We start from the raw sequence: 20460 nt of genomic DNA on the forward strand, positions 1-20460 counted from the left end.
GAGTTCTAACGTTAGAACTAGCTAAACAGTTGGCTTATCAATTTACAGAAATTGAGTCTTGGGATCACTTGTATTATTCTTGAGGGAGATCAATTATGCAAGTGCAATGAGTCTACACGATTAAAATGAATTTTTAATAGACTTAAATCACCTCGATGACTTGCTTATTTCGTTTTGTTTTTCCTTTCTTTTTCAAAGGTAGATCACGATCACTTAAACTCGCTAATAACAAAATGGTCGGCCGTGGCCGACGACCCAATGCCAAGTGCCACATTGGACCGTGAGTCTTGGCTTCGGATCTTCATGAATCGATGAATCATCAACTCGATCAAGAATGATGGATCAAACTTCATGCGGATCGGGAGGCAAAAGATTACGGAATCTTGCCGCAAATGACGGAAGCTCAAATTTCTGATCGAGCCCATCCCGTCAAACCCAGTCCCACGGCCGAGCTAACGAGATCGCCAAGTATAACGATTTCGTCATGGAAGCAGGTGCGATTAAAAACGTACTCATTTTTGCAATGGAATCCAATTTGCATAAACGCTTCATAGCCCAAGGTGCAAACAAGATTTTCACCACGCTCACTAAGGAATTCTCGAAAGCACCGAGAATCGTGACCTATGAGCATACCACTCGCTTCTTTGATGCGAGACTCCGTAAGGGCCAACCGGTTAGCCCACACATTCTCGGGATGATTGAGAATGTCGAGAGACGGAGGCGCTGATTGTAAAATCAGCGAGAACATTGTGATTGACCGCATGCTTCATTCACTCCACGATGGTTTTGCGCTCTTTAGAGCGAATTACTATATGAATGATTTGAAGAAAAGTCCCCATGAATCGCACTCCTTCTCGCATGACCGAGAAGGACATGAAGTTTAGTGGGAGCCTCAAACAGATGTTCTCGTTGTGTCAAAAAGGGCAAGGGTAAGGGCACAAATCAGCAGACCTAGCAGTAGGTAAACCGAAGTTCAAAAAGTCGTGGTCGTAAAGAGTGGGCCTGGTGAGGCAAGTAACTCATCAGGCGCGACAAAGAGCAAGACCGAAAACATGGAATGCCATCATTGCCACAAGATCGGGCATTGGAGGCGTACATGTCCTCGTCCTACCATGAGGACATAAAAGCAGGTCGTGTTAAACCTGTTGGTATGTTTTCTTCCGCTTCTACTTTTATTCATATGATTGAGATTAACCACGCAAGTTACGGAACTTGGGTACTAGATAATCGTTGTGGTTCTCATCTCTGTAATCATGTGCGGGGCTCCGAAACATCGAACCCCTCGTAAAGGGTGAGGTGGACTCGCGTGTCGGGAATGAAGCACGAGTGGTCTGCAGGTCTCGAGGGGAACATACATGATCCAGCTTCCTTGCGGGATTTGAGTTATTTTTATATAATCGCTATTATGTACCCAGTCTTTCGAAAAACATTATTTTAGTTTCTGCACTTGACAAACTTGGTTTTTCATTTGTAATAGAGAATAATACTTGCATTTTCTCATTACACGATATGATTTATGGCAAGGCAGTCTCCATGAACGGAATTTATGTTTTAGATCAGACCACCGAAATATTACACGTAATGAATAAGAAGTTAAAGGTTCGTGACAAAGATCAAACATACCTATGGCACTGCCGTATGGGACGCATTAATGATAAACGCGTAAAACAGCTCATAAAGAATGGAGCTATCTCGGCCTTTGATTTTCAATCATTTGGCACGTGTGAATCATGTCTCATCGGTAAGATGACTCGAATTTCCTTCAAAGGTGTTGGAATGCGCGCTGCTGACCTATTAGGACTCATACATACGGATGTATGTGGACCTATGTCAATCACCGCACGAGAAGGCTATAAGTATTTCATCACTTTCACGGACGATTTAAGTAGATATGGCTATGTCTACTTAATGAAGCACAAAAGTGAATCCTTTGAGAAATTCAAGGAATACCCGAGAATAGGGTACAGAACCTCACGGGAAGAAAGATTAAAACACCGCGCTCGCACCGTGGTGGCGAGTATCTTTCTCACGAGTTTGATCAACACCTTAAGGACCGTGGGATTGCCCTACGCTTAACTCCACCGAACACCTCGGTTGAATGGTGTGTCCGAACGGAGAAATCGAACACTACTTGATATGGTTCGATCCATGATGAGTCACACCGTGTTGCCTCGACTCATTGTGGGGTTATGCTCTCTCTTCACCGCTTCTAATACTTAACCGAAGTCCGTCTAAAGCTGTTGACAAGACTCCATATGAACTATGGAAGGGAACGGTCCCTAACTTGTCCTTTATACGGGTTTGGGGCTGCGAGGCTTAGGTCAAGTGGAGACACGAGGATAAGCTCGGCCCGCGATCGGTCAAGACATACTTTATAGGTTATCCTAAAGGAACACTTGGACATTACTTCTATTCGCCAACCGAACAACGTGTATTTGTTGCGGCTAGTGCGACATTCTTAGAGAAGGAATTTCTCGAGAATGCAAAGAGTGATAGAACCTTCGAGCTGTCGGAAGTTCCCGAACCAAATACCGAGCAACCATTTGAGGAACCAATTCCTTCAATCCCGGCTGCGGTGAATATTCCTGAGGAACCTAGGAGGTCGGGAAGAGTCTCTATTCCTCCGGACAGATACATTGGTATGGTCGAGGAACATGACATAGATGACATTCTACTCTTAACGAGTAGTGAACCCGCAACCTATAAAGGTGCCATGACTAGTTCTGACTCAAAGCTATGGCTTGAGGCCATGCAATCCGAGATGGACTCTATGTATGAGAACAACGTATGGGATCTTGTTGACTTACCTGCTAAGGTTCGTCCCCTTCAATGCAAATGGCTTTACAAGATAAAGCATTCTGTGGAAGGTCAACAAGATATCTACAAAGCACGACTAGTTGCTAAAGGTTTCACCCAAGTGCCAGGCTTGCAATACGATGAAATTTTTGCACCCGTATTCATGCTGCGTTCCATTCGGATTATCTTAGCGATTGCCGCTTTTCATGACTATGAAATTTGGCAGATGGATGTGAAAACCGCCTTCTTAAACGGTTTTTTGGAGGAAGAGTTGTACATGGTACAATCCGAAGGTTTCATCGATCCAGAACATCCTAAGAAAGTGTGCAAGCTTAAGCGTTCCATTTATGGACTTAAGCAAGCTTCTAGGAGTTGGAATCATCGTTTCGACCAAGTGATAAAGGAAAATGGATTCACTCGATCGGTCGAGGAACCATGTCTATATATCAAGTCGAGTGGGAGCAAGATTGTCTTCCTAATATTGTATGTCGATGACATACTCCTGATTGGGAATGACATACCTCTCTTAACTTCGGTAAAAGTATGGTTAAAGAACCATTTCTCATGTACTCTATACGACATCATCGTTTTGATATTTATATATTTTTTTTTTCATGTGGTTTTGTGCGACAATTTTGAACACCACAAAGTGAACTGAACAAACATTATATTTTTGGTCCTTAATTGCCCACGTGAGCTAATAACTCAAGGTAATTATTTTGTGACGTTGGTTGGTGGGTTCAACGAGCCATAAGTCAAAAGGTTGACTGACCAATCACAGAGGCGATTTATACGGATATCTCGTAGGACACAATTGTGACATCGACGTGGAGTCCTAAATGTTTTATAACATTCGGTGCCAGGTCGCGGATAGGACGTCCATGGTGATCCTAAGAGTCAATTCTTTTGACTATCGACTGTCTCTTGAGACTAAGGCAGATTTTGGGTGACTTTGGTTTCTTTCTCACGGTCATCCGTAACAGGGGGCCAAGTAGATTTTTTCTGGGTCATTTCATGCTGGGCTTAGGTCGGAAGGAGTCGAGTTGAAGGAAATATTCAGCCTTTATCAGGTACTCGATATTTCTCAGGGCCACTCGAGGAGTCAGAATCGAAATGCATGGCCATGCTCGAATACGAATTCGTTTTATCAGTTGAGTTACTCTCTAGTCGGGGAAACCACTCTTGATACAGATCGATTGTAAAATACGACCTTTGCGGATCCGGATCTGAAATTGTTTTACATTGAGTGGGAGAAATTTTAAATGAATATGAGAATCGGTTATCGCACATACACTTGTACGGACAAGTGGGAGTTTGTTGGAGCTTGTGTCCTCCAGTGAGTGCGGATAACGTCATTGCACGTACACTTGTACGGACAAGTGGGAGCTTGTTGGGGCTGGTGTCCTCTGATTTAGTGCAAGGACTTATAAATCTCTAAAAGGATCAAAGGGTATACTTTTGTATTATAATCAGTTGGTCCACGTTTATCAATAACGGTTGGCTTGCTAGATAAGTTTGACGTTATTGTCATACAGATGGCGGTGATCAACTGGTCCCTAAAAATCACACCTAAAGGATACGTTTGAGAGATGTGACGGTATGAAAATACAGTCATGTTGATGCCAAAGTTGACTAAGCAGTTAGTCCGAGTTATTTGACTAATAATTAGTCAAAACGCGATGTTGAGATATTTTATTTAATACGGATTATATAAAATTGGCTAAGGCGAATTAAACAGTTGATTCGTAAATTAAATATAAACGGTTATATTTAATTAATGTATATTGAATTAATTATACAATATTGTCTTTGTCGGACATGTATTAATATTTCAACTAATCCGTGTTATTAGTTGATATTTTAATAGCCGATAACCGATGACGATTTATAATAAAAACCGCGTCATATACATTTAGCATTTTTCGAGCCGGAACACGAGTTAAAATTAAGAGGAAGTGGAAGCCCACTTCCCCATGTAGGTTCACGGTTGGCCGAGCTCACAAAAGGGAGTCCCTCTCTCTTTTGTAACCTAATGATTCATTTTGAAACAAAACTAGGGTTTTGAAGAGCTTTTTCCACTGAAAAACCTAGATCTCACATCTAGCAAAAACTCACACAATAATTCTCTCAATATTGCAAGGCAATTAGAGAATACTTTTCTAGCACAAGGGCATAGTCTCAGACGGTCTTGGGTGTATCGATTAGGAGGAAATCTACTTTGATTTCTGTTCTTAGGCCACATCTCAAAGGACCCGAGGTTATTTCTAATGCTCTATCGTTTCTTTATTGTATTTTCGTTTTATGACAATAATCACATATAAAATTTGCGTTATAGTCCTATATTTTAAGGGTATTATACGGATATTACCCCTCAAGATCTGGGCGAGGCACAGCGCATTCTGGGAATCCGTATCTATCGAGATAGACCACGACGGACGTTATCACTTAGTCAGGAGTCTTATTTGGATAAGATTCTTGAGAAGTTCAGCATGACCAACTCCAAGAAGGGGAACCTTCCAATGACGACTGGGATGCAGTTAAGCAAGTCTCAGTCACCCACGACGCCTGAAGGGATTGAGCGCATGAGTCGTGTTCCTTATGCATCTGCAATAGGATCGATCATGTATGCCATGAGATGCACACGTCCAGACGTGGCATATGCATTGAGTATGACGAGTCGGTAAAAAGACTCCGGTGAAACACACGGATAGTCTGTTAAAAACATCCTCAAGTACCTACGGAGGACGAAGGATTGGGTATTGACTTATGGAGGCGATACTAAGCTATGCGCAATCGGTTACGCAGATGCTAGCTTCCGAACGGATCGAGATGACTCAAAATCTCAGTCCGGGTTCGTCTTCACTCTTAATGATGTCATGCGGTCACCGGGAAGAGTTCCAAATGATCAGACTGTTGTAGCAGATTCTACTCCCGAATCCGAGTACTATGCCGCTTCGAGGCAAGAAAAGCGGCAAATGATATGGATGCGTCAATTCTTACAAGGACTTACTGTAGTTCCTAGTTCGAATGACCCGATCACCATCTGTTCTGACAATAGAGGTGCCATCTTCCAGGCTAAAGAGCCAAAGTCTAGCAACAAATCTAGACATGTACATCGGAAAGCTCACCTAATCCGTGATTATGTGGAGCAAGAGGAGATAGTGATAGACAAGATTGCGACAGATGATAACATCGCGGATCCTCTCACTAAACCGTTGAATTATGATAAGCATGTAGGGCATGTTAATTTCATGGGAATTAAACGTGTTCCTGAATTGTAGTACTTGATTATGGATTTGATTTATTATCTTTTTCATATACTATTTATAACTTCGTCGTTTTATTTATAATATTTTATTTTTCATGTGGATTGTACTGACAACATTGAACGCCACAAAGTGAACTGAATTACATTATATTTCTTTTGGTCCGTAATCGCCAATGTGAGCAGATAACTCCGGCTATTATATTGTGCAGTCGATTGATGGTGGGTTCAACGAGCCATAAGTCAAACGGTTGACTGATCGATCATAGATGCGAGATTATAACGATACCTCGTAGGACAACTTTTTGTGACAACGTAATGGAGTCCTAAATGTTTAAAAACATTCGGTGCCAGGTCGTGGATAGGACATCCATTGTGTTCCTAGAGTCGATTCTTTTGACTATCGACTGTCTCTTGAGATTAAGGCAGTTTTTAGGTGACTTTGATTTCTTTCTCACGGTCTGCCGTAACTGGAGGCTAAGTAGATTTTTTCTGGGTCATTTCATACTGTGCTTACATCTGCAGGATTCGAGTTGAGGAAACTATCCAACCCTTATCAGGTATAGTTATTTCTCAGGGCCACTCGAGGAGTTGTAACTGAAATGCATGGCCATGCTCGAATGTTGATTCGTTTATCTGTTAAGTTACTCTCTAGTCGGGGAAACCACTCTTGATGATGATCGCTTGTAAAATACGACCTTTGTGAATACGGATTTGCAAATTGTTTTACATTGAGTGGGAGAAATTTTAGGATATGAGAATCGGTTATCGCACATACACTTGTGAGGACAAGTGGGAGTTTGTTGGAGCTTGTGTCCTCCACAAATTAGTGTGATAACATTTGTAAATCTCTTACAGGTTCACAAGGGTATACTTCGTATATTTAATCAGTTGATTAACGTTTACCTAATAACGGTTGGATTGCTAGAAAGTTTGACGTTATTATCATACAAATGGCGGTGATCAACTGGTCCCTAAAGGTCACACCTATAGGATGTGTTTGAGAGATGTGGTTATAGAAATATGATCACATTGATGCCTAATTTGACTAAACAGTTAGTCAATATGTTGATGAGACGATTATTTAATGAAGATTAAATAATATTAGTTGAGACGAATTAACTGTCAATTCGTAAATTGAATATAATAAGTTATATTTAATTAAATGTATGTAATGTTAGCTTGGACGAATTAATCTGTTTATTCGTAATTAAATATAATCAGTTATATTTAATATCAACAAGATGAATGTGTCATAGTGGTAATAGTGAGGGTACATAAACCAAGAGGTCATGGGTTTGATCCTCACTAGATGACAATTTACACATTTTATACATTTTTGTGTTAACCGAAAATAAGAGAAATTATCTCTTTATTTTCGGCAAATGGGCCGAATTAGAGGAAAAGAAAGAAAAATATCTTCCTAAACATACTCCTCCATTCGGTTATATGAGGGAGTAAGGAGTTTATTTTTTTCTTCTTCCTCTTAACCTAATTCTACCCTAGCCTCCTCCCTCATCAGAAAAACACAAAAACAACCTAAATTTTTACAAAAAATTTAGATCGATTCTAGCATTATCAAAGGGCATATCTCATATCGTCTTGGGTGCAACTAATAGGCGAATATCAATTTTGATATTGTTCTTAGGCCATATTTGCTAGGACCGAAGGTTATTTCTAAATCCTTTATTTAGTTTATGTATTTTATTTATGACTAGTGATCGTCTTAATTAAATTCGTTATAATCCTTCTTTTTAAGGGAAGTATACAGATTATTTCCCACAGATTTTATTCAGATTTTTCATCAAAGAAATTGACCAAGTTAAAGTCCCACTTTTTTTTGTTGATTAGTTTCATGCTGCCCATAATCACCTTCTTTGTCCACTAAAGTATAAAGAATTTCAGAACAAATCCAGACACCTTAATTTACATCAGAAACAAACAATCATTGACAATTGCAAGATGAATATCGGCCCAACGACTACTTTCAGGTCTTATAAGGAGTATGTTGATGGTTATCAAAATGTGGGAGCTTGTTTGACCGACTTTAAAAATTTTGGTAGGGAAGTCAAGTGTTTTATCGGGCAGCGGGATGCTCAAATGTTCATAAATCAGCATGAAGTGCTTTCTGAAACTAGGCCAGGGTTTTATTATGCATATGAGGTTGATGAGAATAAGTGTTTGGTTCGTGTTATTTAGGCTGACGCAGAGGCACGTCGAAACTACTCACTATATGGTGAGGTGGTGACGTTTGACCCAACCTATTCAACCAATAGGTATGACATAAAATTCTGTCCTTTTGCTGGTGTTGATCACCACAAGAAGTCAGTCACCTTTGCTGCTTCACTTGTGGGTAGGGAGAACGACAAGAATTTCAATTGAGTTTTTCAGAAATTCTTAGAATGTATGGGTGGAAAGAAACCCAATTGTTTATTTACCGACTAATGCCCGACAATGAAAATTGCAGTGCCTGCTGTTTTTAAGACTGCTTCCCATCGTTATTGCATATGGCACATCATGCAGAAATTACCTGAAAAGGTAGGCACGACAGTGACCAAAGAGACAGATTTTGTAAGCCGTATGAATTCTATTGTCTGGGATTCTGACCTAGAGTCTTTTGATTTTGAAGAGAAGTGGTCTGCATTGATCAAGGAGTTTCATTTGGAAGATAATGGATGGTTGACATATATGCTTAACAAGAGGCAACGTTGGATTATGGCTTATTATCGTGATATTCCTCTTGGTTGTCTTCTCAGAACAACCCAACATTCTGAGAGCATGAACAGCTTCTTCAAGCGGTTCGAGAATCCTCGCGGCACACTTGTGGAATTTTGGTTGCGCTTCTAGAGTGCTATGGATCAGCAAAGATACACCCAAAAGTCTCTTGATAGAGACAGTGATCTCTCTCTACCTGTAACCAAAACAATGCTTCATCTTGAGATTCATCCATCCACTGTGTACACACACGCACTCTTTTACGAATTCCAAAAGCAGTGTGTCTCTTCTTTGAATTCATGTAGCGCTGGAGATTCTTCAAGGGATTCCACTTCAAGGTTTCTTGATGTTGAAGATGCAATATTGCGTACTACGTACACTGTAGCATTTAATCCCACAACTTTTGATGCAAAATGTTCATGTAAGATGTTTGAGAGGAAGGGATACATCTGCAAACACATTATTTGGATTTTATCAGGTAAAGGGGTGAGAAAGATACCTGAACAGTACCTTTTGAGTAGATGGACAAAGAACACCAAGAAGATGCCTCTTTATGATGTGCACGGGCAGTTGATCGGTGATTTTGATTCCTCAGATGTGAGTAAGCTGCAGATTTCAAATGTTTGGTCAGAGTTCTACTCAACGCTGTCTCTGATAAAATCTCTGCCTGAAAATCACGTAACTGAACTGACTGATTTACTAAAGGCATTTAGACAGAAATTCAAGCCCGGCCCTGAAACAATGACAAAACAACAAGAGTTAGAGATGCTTATTGGGGTTAAGTGTTCAGATGAGGTCCATATATTACCACAAGTTAAATCCAAAAACAAGGGTAGTGTCAAGAGGTTGACCGCTAAGAAACAAATGTCCATTGAAAAGGCACAAAAGCCGAAAAGGTTTTGCAATAATTGTAAACAAATGGCACATCATGATAAGCGCAACTGCCCTAACCCAGCTGCTGAGACATCTGATCCCTCGGGTGATGATAATAAATCTGATGTAAGTGATTTTGCTAACTACATTCATTATGATTGATTTCGTACTTACATTATTTAATCTTTTATTTCTGACTTGTTCTGTGTGTTTTTTGAGAAACAATATCACATGCACCTCTAAATAATATCATGCTGTATACGAAATAGTTTCACAAATATAAACGATTTATTATCATCCAATTTTGTCTTCTTGTGAAACAATATCGCATGTACCTCTAAATAATATAATTAGTCATTGTATACAATATCACAGTTATTTACATGTACAACGTACTGCTGAAATATTTTTTTGTGTTCTTTGTTTTGCTTTTTGCAGTCTTCTTTAGTTGCGGATGTTGATTGAGAGCTTGAGTACGTGCTGCTGAGACATCTAAGCACTCGGGTGATGATAATGAATCTGATGTAAGTGATTTTGCTGACTACATTCATTATGATTGATTTCTTACTTACATTATTTAATCTTTTATTTCTGACTTGTTCTATGTGTTTTTTGAGAAACAATATCACATGCACCTCTAAATAACATCATGTTGTATACAAAATAGTTTCACAAATATAAATGATTTATTATCATCCAATTTTGTCTTCTTGTGAAACAATATCACATGTACCTCTAAATAATATCATTAGTCATTGTATACAATATCACAGTTATTTATATGTACAACATACTGCTGAAATATTTTTTTATGTTCTTTGTTTTGCTTTTTGCAGACTTCTTCAGTTGCGGATGTTGATTGAGAGTTTGAGTACGTGCTGATGAAGTCTATATTACTCGCATATACAATTTTTGTTTTTTTGTTAACCAATACAATATCAAAGTAAGAATAAAATTTTTTGTATTCTTTTTCGAATTTTTGTAAAAACCTCAGTATTACTAAGATTTTGCCTTGTGAAGACTTGATTGTAAACAATATCACGTTTACTAAAGAACAATATCACTATTTTCTTATAAATAGTATCAGAGTTACAGTACTTTTATGAAAGAAAATCTAATTGATTGTGTTTGTCCACCAATAGCGCAGCAATTTAAAAAATAAGTATCACCCAAATAATATCAACCTGTCTCTATAACAATATCAAATCTCATAACAAAAAATATCACATTATAGTGATATTGGGATTTAATCTCTCTAGAATTTTTTAAATTCTGTCACACAATATCACCATGTTTACACAACAATATCAAACTCTAAACAAAAAAATATCAAAGTAAAAAGGATATTTAAATCCCTATTCACTTTTATTGTATGTTGAGAAGCAATATCACACTAACCGAAGAAAAATATCACATCACACCTGAGACAATATCACACATTTTTGTGATATTGGGATTTAATTTCTCTCTAGAATTTTTAAAATTCTGTAACACAATATCACCTTACTTACACAACAATATCAAACTCTAAGCCAAAAAATATCAACGAAAAAAGGATACTTAAATCCCTATTTACTTTTATTGTATGTTGAGAAACAATATCACACCAATCAAAGAACAATATCACATTACACTTAAAACAATATCACACATTGCCAATACTTATATCAGATCCAAAATGGTTAGTCATAACTACTTTTGCAAACTTTAGAATCAATATTCAAAATGTCTACCATTAGATTCATTGTCCTACCAGCTTTACATCCATCTTTTTTTAATTACATCTTCGTGCCGGTAAATCTAATTCTAATACATCACCATTGTTACTTGTCTTAATTGCTTCCTCTACCAACACCTCTTCCCCTGCCTCGATTCTTAGGATTTGCAATAGTCTTGAATCTTTCGTATCTCTTTATAAGTGGTTCTCCATCATCTTCAACATCTTCTTGGCAATCATTGACCCTATAAACCAAATATGTTATAATTTATATAATTTTTTGTGTGCATCACCATTTTCTACCTTTTCAATTTTTCAAATAAAACCAAATAAAAGCCAACTAATGTAAAAGTCAGGTTATCGATTTTGTACCTTTTCCGAAGAATGGGTATTTCTGTGTCAATGTTCTGTCTCCCACTACCATCGACCTTTCCTTTTGCAGTAACTTTTACATTTGTTATTACCTCCTCGATAGTTGTTTCCTTCTCAGCAGCTTTCTCCTTGCCCTTTCTGTTACCACACTTCTTTTTTGAAACATCAGTGTTTTTTCTCTTTTGTTTTAATGTCTTCAAGAGTTCCTCTTTGCCTGCTACAAACTCTTTAACCTTTTCCATCAAATATGTCCTCTTCTGATTTATATCAGCTAAAAGCAATGCTGCTGCCATTTCTGCCCAGTAGTAGCGCCTATACACTTTCGCGGTCAAGTCGGCTTCAAACAGCTGGCCCTCATACCGAATCATGTGCAACATTAAGAAGTTCCCAGATTCAGTATTGTTTATCTCCTTCTTCTGCCAATCAAAGGTGATGTTGGCAACATCAAACCCTATTATCTCTTCAGCTCTTTCGACCTTCTTCGCTTCTAGGTAGTCACTCATGTCATTAGCCTACAATGTTAAACAAAACCATTACTGGTACTTGCACAAACAAATTTATTTTTCCAATGTTAATTTCAGAACTATCAATAAAACATACCACCAAATCTGCAATTTGGTGTATCTCAGCTTCCTCCCAGTCATCGTACTCTGTATTGTCCAGTACTTCAACCGTCTCGGTTTTGAAATTTATACAGACACAAAAATAGTGTTCTTTCCATAACATTGGAATAAAAATGAGATCTGCTGCCAGGTTACAGGGAACCGTGTTCCTTGTAATAAATTCATCCCATGCTGCATAAATCTTGTCTTTATTCCTTTCTTTGTATTCAGTTCCTTCCACTATTGCGTCCTATTGTGTGTATAAATGTTAAAAAGTCGAATTCGTTTTAAGAGTCAATACAGTTTATTGAAAGTGTGAATATATATAAATCAAACTAAAACAAAAGCTTACTATGTGTTGAATTCCAAAAAACATTAAACTTGTATCACATTTTTCTGTGTGCTCAATGTGATTCAGAATTAACGCCCAACATTCAATCACTTTGCTATTGACATGCACATTTGGAAGCAATGACAAAATATCCTCTCTGACAAGGTTTTAATTGTCACAGAAGCTGGCAACAACCTCACTGTACCAATCATTAAGACAAATGGTTCATATCAAAAATGAAGAATATTACATACAATATCACTCCATACTAAATATAGTATCACATGCCTAATGAAAAAGTATCACAAAAACATAGTAGCACTTAAGCTAGCAAAAACCTAACTGTTTGTTTAAAAAAAATGTAGCACATTTAATAACACCCTACTCTAAATATAGTATCATAGCACAAATGAAAATGTATTAAAGATTTAAAAAAAAAAACATACTCTAAGGGGAAACTGTGGTCATCCAATAAGCAGTAATCAATCACTTCTTTCCTCTTGGTCAACATCTTTGCAAACTGTAATTTGTTAGCCCTCATAAACTTTGAGACGACCTCCAATTTAGGATCTGCCAAACCACAGTTGTACGTGCTTCCTAGTCCATCTGATTTCCCCTTCCTTCTCACGCTGCCCACGACACTTTGCGTAACCATCTTCTACCATATCTACATAAATATAGTCTATGTTATTCATTGCATACTGAGTATTAAAAATAAAAAAAATTAGTAATGTACAAGATAGTGTTAATAAATGTAACCTTTTTTTTGGTTACAGGCGTCTGAATTTTCTTTTTAGAACCTTTTGTTGTCTTGCTTTTTTTGTTTCCTTTTTGCCTTTCTTTCAGCAATTTAGGAAAAAGTGTACGTTTGATGGCATTAAGGTTTTCTGCCTTCCTGAGGACCTCACTCCTTTTTTTATTTGTATCACTCAAGACGAGTGTAGCTCCAATCTCCGCCCTATATAACTCCCTCTTCTTCTCATTGTCCAGTTCACAACTAAAACACTCACCAACGAAAAACATCATGTGAAACATCATGAATACGCCACAGTCCAGATTCAAGTCTTTCGTTTGCCAAGCAAAGGTCACATTTACCAAATCGTAGTCCTTTACTTTTAGCCCTCTTTTATAACCTTTACTGTTGATGTATTCACCATAGGTACTACCCTGTACATGTTTATAGTAAACAACTAATCAATCTAAAACTTATCTAACAAAATCATTATATCATTAGTTTTTATTTTAAATATAGTACTTACAGCAATATGAGCCAGGTGTACATGCTCTTCGTCTTCGAAATCATCATATTTTCTGTTGTCCAAGTAGAACATGATCTCCCTCTTGAAATCAATACAAACGCAGACATAGTTCTCTTCATAAACCAAAGGTATGAATACCTATGATTTTCAGAAACAATATCACAATTGACAAGTAACAATATCATAAAATAGGTTAAATAATATCACATCTAAAATATGTAATTTAACTTTAACAATATCAGCACTAACTACTAACAATATCACATAGTATATAAAACAGGGTCACAACTAAAAGTAATTTAAATGTCTTACCATATCTGAATTCAAATTCAAAGGTTCGTCATAAACAGTTGACCGCGTATCCCATGAGACGTATACATATGCCTTAATTCTTGACAATTCATCAAAATCATCTTCATCTGCTTTCAAGAGTTTCTCTATGTCACCCTGTTCTTCAAAAGGACAATTGATTAGTCTCAATGCCACATTTTAAAGTACCTTACTTAAATAATGATAAACAAAAAGTTTTTTTTTCCATACTGAGTGGGCAAGGCCGTAAAAATCCTTGTCGGCATGTTGTTGTCCTTTTGCCCCTTTTGAAACTTATTGAGTAATATTGCCCAGGACTCAATGACCACTGCTTCTATCATAGTTTCAGGCAACAAAGACTCAATATCACTCTTTTGTATACAATGGAAAGTTCCAAAGTCGCAGACCACTTCTCGGTAAAATTTTGCAAAAAAATTAACATATTAGATTTCCAGATATAATATCACTATTATCATGTAATATTTGTAAAATAATATCACAACTAAAATATTTGTTTAATTTTAAGGAACAATATCAACACTCAGTTCTAAGAATATCATGTAGTATACACAACAGTATCATAGCTAGTATGGATCATTGTTATAGCTAGTATGGATCAGATTAAGTCATGTCTTAAATATTTAAAAAATAGAGTAATGGGGGACTTACGACTTGGTAATTGCATGATCGTTAAGAAAGCAATAATCCATGATCTCCTTTCGATGCTTCAACACATTCTCAAATAAATGGCTGTTTTTAAACATTGATTCTGAAACAAGCTGAGCATCCTTGTCCGGCGAACCACAGTCCAAAGTGTAACACCCCCATATTCTGAGGAGCCTTAACTAGGCCTTCCTTAGCATATAAGGACGTTACCATCTCGGTTGCCCGAGGTAAGTAATCATCAAAAGTCGATAAAAGAACAATTATAGTTATATTACAAGTATTACAACCAACTTAACAAAATAAAGATACAACTCGTCAGCTACACACTATCTCTATCAAACTCGTGAGGACTCATCCCTGCCAGGACTCCAGCTATCGATGACATCAACACCTGCTAAGAATGACTGCTCACCATAAGGGATCACGGCAGACACATAAACAAACAAGACAACCACACAAGGTCAGTAACCGGGGCAAGACTCAACATGGACTAACAACAATTATCAACTCATTACACACAACCAGTCACGCACATTCACACCCACTCCAAACAATCACCGTCACCGGCTGTCCCCTAGACCAGCCCTGCCAGTGAGGGAACGCAGCCGTACCCACCAAATCCCCGCTCATCATACCGAGCGATAAACCTGTCCCATTAATGTGCACATCCCCTCCCGTGGCGGGTTCCACAGAGGGCGAAACTAGGGCGTGAAGCCACTCCCGCAAGCGACTCCACTTAGCCGAGGAAGCACCTCGAGAACCAGAGACAAACAATCACAGGCAGCTACAATACAATAACAACCAACAAACTGTACACACCAACCAATTACCGCATTTACGCCGCCACACAAACACTACAACGACACAACAACCACGACACAACAACCGACACATTAGACCATCCACAGAAACTGAGTAGGCGAACCTACCTTTAAGCAAATGCAACCATACCATATCCACACACGCAATATCCAGCAATCAAGCAACACCTATATACACAACACAACCATCTATCAGTTCCAAGCAAACCCTAACTGCAAAGACAACGATACGGATGATGATTACGACATACCTACAAGATGAAACCTGGCAAAGGACCGCTACCCGACTCAAGCTATGCTCTCCTAAGGCACAAGGACCTTCAAGGGCTTCCATTGAGGTTATATGGTGAAGGGAAGGAAAGGAGGCGACCTAAGGATCTGAAGGAATGAGGCGGAAATGATTTGTGGATTTAACAAAACGCGATTATAAACCCTCGCTGAAAACCCGTTACTCGATCGAGTGGCCCAACTACTCGATCGAGTGGCCCTTACTCGATCGAGTATCTAAGCTACTTGATCGAGTAGCCTCTACTCTATCGAGTACCACCCCTAACTCAAGGCACAAGATAACTTTGGTACGCACTTCTAAGGACTATTACCGCTCCCAAGGTCTGTCACCGCTGGTCAACGGGTCTCTAAAAGGGCGGGTATTACAGTCTTCCTCCCTTAAAAAGAACTTTGTCCCCGAAGTTCAACTCACCTATCTCAAAGCACAAGACACGGGACAAAACGACATCACTACTCTTTCGACATAGGTCACTACTCCCCGTAAATACCATCCCCCATGTCATCATCATCAACTGTCTAACGCTCCATATAGATTGACCTCTACAAGTTACCACTTGGAATACCAACCCCACAACACAAACCGGCATAACCAACGATTACCCAACACATTATGAGGTTACACTTTCATTAACAACAACCATCAACACGAAATGAATCACATTAACACCACTATGTTATCCAACGATAGGATTCTATTCCAACACATGACATCATAACTTGTCTCTTTATGACCATCTTTTAAAGCACACTATCAACCTTTACTTTAACACACAAATTACCCAATGAACAAGTGCAGACAATTATAACTTCATGCAAGAAATGTAACCAAAGTAATAGAAAACCTTATAAACAAACAACAAAATATTTGCAATATCGGCCTTTTTATTTTGCGACATTACTCTTCCCCTCTAAAAAGAACTTCGTCCCCGAAGTTCACCACCAAATCACTACACATGTTACCTACTATTTGCGTCATGACATATATCCAACCCCTTTTATTCATTATTGATATTACTCATTACTTAGACAGCCATTAAACCATAAAACATAGGCAACCATATTCGAATAACTAGCCACCCTCAAGAATGCATGTATATATCATTTGTGTTTGTATATATGGAAGGACACACTTCCGGTGAAATATAACTAGTAGACACTACGGATGTAAAATGAATGCAATAAGAAACACTTACTACCTCACTATTCGTTACAAATACGCATCTAAAATCCAAATAGGACCTTCAACATATGAAATTAACGGTACAGACGTGTTACTAAGCATCAATAACCATGTAAAAAACCAAACATGTAATTATATAACCATTCAACAATTTTAATTTTACGAAAAGTTTCTGTAACAGTGCTACTCGATCGAGTATATAGGGTACTCGATCGAGTGCCCGCTACTCGATCGAGTGTCTTGGCTACTCGATCGAGTAGCCCTGAGATCAGAACACTCCAACCCTGTCACACCTGCAGCTACTCGACCGAGTATGAGGTACTCTGTCGAGTACCTACAGGTCAAAATCTTGGAAAATCCTGTCATAACACCATGTATATATATAAAACGTCACCAAAACACGAGTCGGGATGACAACCGACCCCCAAAATCCTGCAAACAAGCTCAAGCTAAACAAATCCGGCCGTATGGCCATCCTTATAATCCAAAATAAAAGTTCTAACTACGAACGACTACCATCATCCCACATCATCAGCCATAAACAAGGATAAAGAAAAGGAGTATCACTCATGCTGTACTGCTGCTCATTCATCAACTCATCTCCACCACCATCTCCTCCCGAGGTGCCTGCTCCCGATGACCCAATACCCGCATCAACCCCTGCTCTAGCTCCAGGACTCACATATCATGGGGTCAAACCGCCAAAAGCAAAGGACTGTGGTGTCCCCCAGGCTGACTGATCCACCCCGTAAGAGTGGAAAATCCTACTATGGTCCCCAACCCTGCTCCACCACACTGGCTGTGGTCCCTTGGTGCCAATCCCCTGAGCATACGCCATCTCATGCATGTTCCGGAGTGTCAAAGTGGATGACACTCTCTCCGCCAAGTAGCTCAAACGCGTCTCCGGGGTGTCGAGGTAGGGGTAATAAGGAAAAGGGTGCTGCTGCGGTGGTGCTGCCGGCCGTGGTCTAGTCAACCTGGGTCTCTCCTCCACCACCGCCACATTCTCCCCCTTCTTCTGCTCGGGTATCACCTGAAGGATCGTGTCATCAATGAGGTATGTCTGCAACTGCCGAGGTACATCATCATCCTCCTACTCCTCATCGGAGTTAACAGCCACCACCACCGGGTCTAACGGCTCTGTTGGTGGGAGATGCTCAGGAGTCGGGATCCTCATCCAGCTCATACCCCACACTCTCCAAGCTAGGCCACCATCAGCTAAAGTTCTTAACCACTTCAGGTCGAGGTAGTAGTCTCTATCCATGGTAGGCACCGGTGTAGATAGAGGCATGTACTCAGAAGAAGCCTCAAAGGAGGCTAGCTTTTCAGCTAGCCTAGTGGCGATAGCACCACAACTCAGGTACCGGGTGGTGGAAGTAGCCATCAAGGCAAGGCTAGCACACACCATGGCAGGAGCATTGAAGACCACCCTCTCAGTCTGCTCCGGGTTCAGATAAGACATCAAAAGCAACAGTTCATGATTGTTCAGCTTACTCATATCCGGCCTCTCATAAAGAAGGTTTGACAAAGAACGAAGGAAAATACTCAAAGTAACATGTTGAACATCATTAATCAACATGTTGCTGGAGGTGGGAGCTGGTTTTCCGGAAAGACAAGGCATAAGGCGGCAAAAACTGTACACAAAAGGAATTTCACTGATGGAATCCTTGGGGGGCTTGGCCAACCCAAGGTGAGAAGCAAAAAGGTCCATGGTCAACACGAAACTCGTGTTCATAAGACGGAACTCAACAGTTTGTGCAGCTGGCTCGTAATTAAACGAGCTCATAAACTCCAAAGTCAGAAAAGGGTAAGAATGCTTCCTCTGTTGGAATATGTGTCCTCCGACAATAATGCGATCACAACTGTTGATCATAATGATCACATGTTTAAATCTCATTTTAAGAATACATGTGGGATGTAATATTTTACTGTCAACTGGTCCACACATATCGGTAATGATTGGCTGACTAGATTTTACATTACTTGTCGTGCGACGGTGGTGATCAGTTGATCCCCTTAGGTCATACCTATAGGGAAATACTCTTAATTGATTATTTAATTAATCGTATGCCGATACGAGTTAATTAAATTGCTTAAAATTGATGGATGATTTTGCGAGTAAAGTTAACGTATCTTATTATAATTTGATTAAATGAGACACGGTCTAAGTAATCGAATTGTTTTATTACTTGGATAAAATTATTGTTTACGAAACAATTGATATTGAATAGAGATTGAATGAATGATTTATTATAAATACAAGATGTTGTGATTTATAATTGATAAACCATTTTGGAATAAGTAATTAAGAATTACTATTCGATTTTGTATATGACATATTTTATGAGTATGTTGATTTTTATTATGACAAAAATACATTGCAATTTCATATGTCAAGTAACATGTCACATATGTTATAATTGACAAATGACAAAATAAAATGGATACTCCATTTTATACATGTACCAAAATAAGGGTGGGAGGTAGAGTTTATATTGTGTTGTTTATATTTAAGTGGAAAACACAATTATAGTCTATTCTCTAGACATGCAACCCTACAAGCTTTTGTAAATAGCATCTTTTGCATGCATTGGCTCCCCTTTACCCACCCATCCAACCGGTTTTGAGAAGAAAAAAGCTAATTGGATTCTTCAATTATTCATTCAATGGCAAAGCGACCAAAACCTAAATCTTCTCTCAATAAACGTAAACCTAAATCAAAAGCTAAATTAAGACTTTCCTTTACTAACGTTGATAATCTTCATCTTGATAGTAGTGACGATATGGAACAATCTCATGATTTGGTCATCCCTTCGACAATTTCTACAGAATCTCCTGAAACCAGTTCTGCTGCTGAGATAGGGATTCCGCAATCTGCTGATGCTAAAGCCACGAAACCGGTTAGTGAGATTGTGGGGATTCCTGTCATCAACCTGGATGTGGTAGTGGAAGATGATGTTGACTCAGATATCGAAGAGGCTTCGCCGGCCGAGGAGCCGGGGTGGACTACAGTTACTGGTAAGAATCATAATCGCCCTCCTAGTCCTAAATCTAAAGAGCTCATTCAGATTACAATGGAAGATATTCAACCGGAACTTGATTATTGGTCCACTGCTGTTATTTGTTATGTTCTGGGAGGGAACCCACCCTGGGCTAAGATGTCTTCTTTCATTAATAGTATTTGGGGGAAATATAAATTTGATAAAATTTCCTTTCTCCCTAATGGTGCCTTCCTGGTTCACTTTCCCACTATGGAATGTAAAGAC

General features: G+C 38.9%; 1 protein-coding gene across 1 annotated transcript; it reads left to right on the forward strand.

Annotated features, from left to right (window-relative positions):
• The first annotated feature begins 8914 nt into the window (after positions 1–8914).
• LOC141628763 (protein FAR1-RELATED SEQUENCE 7-like) lies at positions 8915–10512 on the forward strand. The gene is made up of 2 exons (XM_074441855.1): positions 8915–9775; positions 10486–10512. Exons 1-2 carry the CDS (start codon positions 8915–8917, stop codon positions 10510–10512), a joined length of 888 nt encoding a protein of 295 aa, XP_074297956.1.
• Positions 10513–20460: the final 9948 nt, after the last annotated feature.

Source organism: Silene latifolia, chromosome Y (genome assembly GCF_048544455.1).
Source record: "Silene latifolia isolate original U9 population chromosome Y, ASM4854445v1, whole genome shotgun sequence".
In the NCBI taxonomy this organism is placed as follows: domain Eukaryota; kingdom Viridiplantae; phylum Streptophyta; class Magnoliopsida; order Caryophyllales; family Caryophyllaceae; genus Silene; species Silene latifolia.

Excerpts from the sequence above, each read along its gene's own strand:
- LOC141628763 (XM_074441855.1), top strand. The coding sequence starts at position 8,915 with ATGGATCAGCAAAGATACACCCAAAAGTCTCTTGATAGAGACAGTGAT. Across the intron at positions 9,776-10,485 it reads GTGATGATAATAAATCTGAT|ACTTCTTCAGTTGCGGATGT; the intron begins GTAAGTGATTTT and ends TGCTTTTTGCAG.